This window comes from Petaurus breviceps, unplaced genomic scaffold (genome assembly GCF_028583685.1).
Source record: "Petaurus breviceps papuanus isolate PSGF00001 unplaced genomic scaffold, PetGlider_PUasm1.0 90333, whole genome shotgun sequence".
Lineage (NCBI taxonomy): Eukaryota > Metazoa > Chordata > Mammalia > Diprotodontia > Petauridae > Petaurus > Petaurus breviceps.
In genome coordinates, this window is record NW_027187220.1 from 537,333 (window position 1) to 540,003 (window position 2,671).

General features: G+C 56.6%; 1 protein-coding gene across 2 annotated transcripts in view; it reads left to right on the forward strand.

Annotated features, from left to right (window-relative positions):
* The window catches only part of RBM10 (RNA binding motif protein 10), a 14,818-nt gene that overhangs the window by 8,857 nt on the left and 3,290 nt on the right, over positions 1 to 2,671 (forward strand). The window contains exons 6-10 of one of the 2 annotated variants that reach the window (XM_069108141.1): positions 769 to 855; positions 1,821 to 1,881; positions 1,977 to 2,153; positions 2,244 to 2,404; positions 2,491 to 2,588. In XM_069108141.1, coding sequence (XP_068964242.1) covers positions 769 to 855; positions 1,821 to 1,881; positions 1,977 to 2,153; positions 2,244 to 2,404; positions 2,491 to 2,588 — 584 coding nt within the window. The remainder of the gene's footprint in view (positions 1 to 768; positions 856 to 1,820; positions 1,882 to 1,976; positions 2,154 to 2,243; positions 2,405 to 2,490; positions 2,589 to 2,671) is intronic. The other variant, XM_069108142.1, reaches the window with a different exon arrangement.

A 2,671-nucleotide genomic window follows, 5' to 3' on the forward strand; every position in this document is an offset into this window, starting at 1 on the left:
CTCTCTCTCTTTCTTTCTCTCTCCTTTGTCTCTCTTCTCTCTCTCTCCGTCTCTCTCTCTTGTCTCTCTGTCTCTGTTTCTTCTCTGTCTCTCCTCTCTCTTCTCTCTCCCTCTCTGTCTGTGTCTCTGTCTCTCTTCTCTCTCTCTCTTCTCTCCTGTCTCCTCTGTCTCTCTTCTCTGTCTCTCTCTCTTGTGTCTCTGTCTCTCTTCTCTCTCTCCCCCTCTCTCTCTCTCTTGTCTCTCTGTCTCTGTCTCTCTCCTCTCTCTCTCTCTTGTCTCTCTGTCTCTGTCTCTCTCCTCTCTTCTCTCTCTCTCTTCTCTGTGTCTCCTCTCTCTCTTCTCTCTCCCTCTGTCTCTCTGTCTGTGTCTCTGTCTCTCTCCTCTCTCTCTCTCCCTCCTCTCTCTCTCTTTTCTCTTTCTCTCTGTCTCTCCCCTCCCTTCTCTCTTGTATCCCTGAGTATAGCTTGGGTAGCACGGGGCCCCCATTGTGGCCTGTGGCAGGGCCCAACGGTGTTGGTTAGACAGTGCGTGCCTGCTGGTGTGTGTCCACGCGTGTGCGTGCGCGTGCTTGTGTCCGGAGAAGCAGCAGCAGTGCCCAGAGGCCATACCCTGCGGCCGTGGCCTCCCTCCCTCCCTCCCTCCCCTCCCTGTTGTCCTTCATCCATTCAGCTGAAGGGCTGGCTCACTCTCTCTCCTCCTATGCTGAGGTGTGTGCCAGGCGCTGGCCCCCTGGGCTAGGGCCTCACAGCCTTCTGCTTTTCCCTACAGCACTCCCTCAGCATCCTGGGCCAGAAGGTCTCCATGCACTACAGTGATCCCAAACCCAAAATTAATGAGGATTGGCTTTGCAACAAGGTGAGGAGCAAAGGAGGGGGTGAGTTAGGATGGGCCCTTGTCTCTGCACTGAAGCCAAGTGATGCCCCCTTTTCCCCCCGTCCCCTAAACTCCTCTGGTGAAATGGCTCCTTCGTCTCTTGGGGCACATCCAGTTCTCCAGGTCCATGCTGGAACAGTTCACACTGGTTGAAAGTGTTGGGTTACACTGATCCCCAAATCCTCCTCTCTGTAATTCCCCCACTGCTCCTGGTTTTGACCTCTGGGGCCAAGCAGGTTGAATCAAAGCCTTCTGTCCCACTTGCCTAGCTAGCAGGGGCCCCACTGGCGCCCCCACTCATTCATTCATTCGCTAGTTCATTTGTTCATTTGACACTCCTGAGACCAGCTCCATTATTCCATGGGGGGAGAGAGTCTAGGCTAAGGGCTCAGGAGGCTTCTGCTTTGGGACCTTGGGCACATGATATCCTTTATCTGAGCTCCAGTTTTCTTCTCTGTAAAACAAGCTGATGCCACTGGACTGTTGGGATGACCGCAGCAGAAGAAATGCAAAAGTGGTTTATTAGTGTCTGTGGCAGGTGAACCCACAGCTGTCCTCAGCAAGGCACAGTGGAGACGTCCACCTTGGGGAAGGGCTGGAAGGGGCTGGGGTGGCCATCACCACATTGGGAAAGAGAGAGAACTTAGAGCAGTCAAGGTCTACTGACAAGAGTGAGCAGACAAGGGCTGGGCCAGGACTTAGGCCATGGGAGACACTGGAGGGACCTCGAATCCAGCCTGGGCTCAAAGAAAAGTGAGCTAGGGAAGGACGTGTTCAGGCTGAGCCTCTTGGGGGAGAGGGAGGGGAATGGGGTGCCATCACACATAGGCTGAAGCAGAGTGGGTGGGGGCACAGAGAGTGAGACCTCAGGATTGGAGGCCTGAGGGGGAGCCCTTCTGTGCCTGTTTTCCACCTCATGCCTGGCCTGGCCTCTGCTTCCCTTGCAGTGTGGAGTCCAGAACTTCAAACGTCGAGAGAAGTGTTTCAAGTGTGGTGTGCCCAAGTCAGGTGAGCTGGGCCCAGGAAGGGTGGCACGGGGATGGTAAGCTAGGCCTCTTTCAGTGGCCCCAGGGTCTATCAGCCTCTCCTATTTTCTCTTTTAGAGGCAGAGCAGAAGCTGCCACTGGGTGCACGCCTGGACCCGCAGCTGATGCCTCTGGGCGGCCGGGAACTGAGCCAGGGCCTGCTTCCGCTACCCCAGCCCTACCCAGCCCAGGGGCTCTTGGCCCCCCAGGCCCTGTCCCAGGGCTCTGAGCCCACTTCAGAGAATGCCAATGATAGTGAGTCCTACCTGGGGCCTCCAGGAATGGTGGGTAATAGGAGGACCATAGCTGATCTCCACCCTGATACCTTTCTTTGTTGTCTCAAAGCCATCATCCTGCGCAACCTGAACCCCCATAGCACTATGGACTCAATCCTGGGAGCCCTGGCTCCCTATGCCGTACTGTCCTCCTCCAACGTCCGGGTCATCAAGGACAAGCAGACCCAGCTGAATCGAGGCTTTGCCTTTATCCAGCTGTCTACCATCGTGGTGAGGGCGGCAGAGGGGGGCTGGTGGGAATGGGGTGGCGGAGCCCAGCCCTGGCCTGAGGCCTGACCCTTGCCTTTTCTCTGTAGGAGGCCGCCCAGTTACTGCAGATTCTCCAGGCTCTCCACCCTCCCCTCACCATCGATGGCAAGACCATTAATGTAGAGTTTGCCAAGGGCTCTAAGAGGTGAGACCCCCCCCTCCCAGTCCCTACTCCTGCACGCCCTCCAGCCTCCTGGGCCTATGTGACCCCTGTGCACCCCCTCTCCC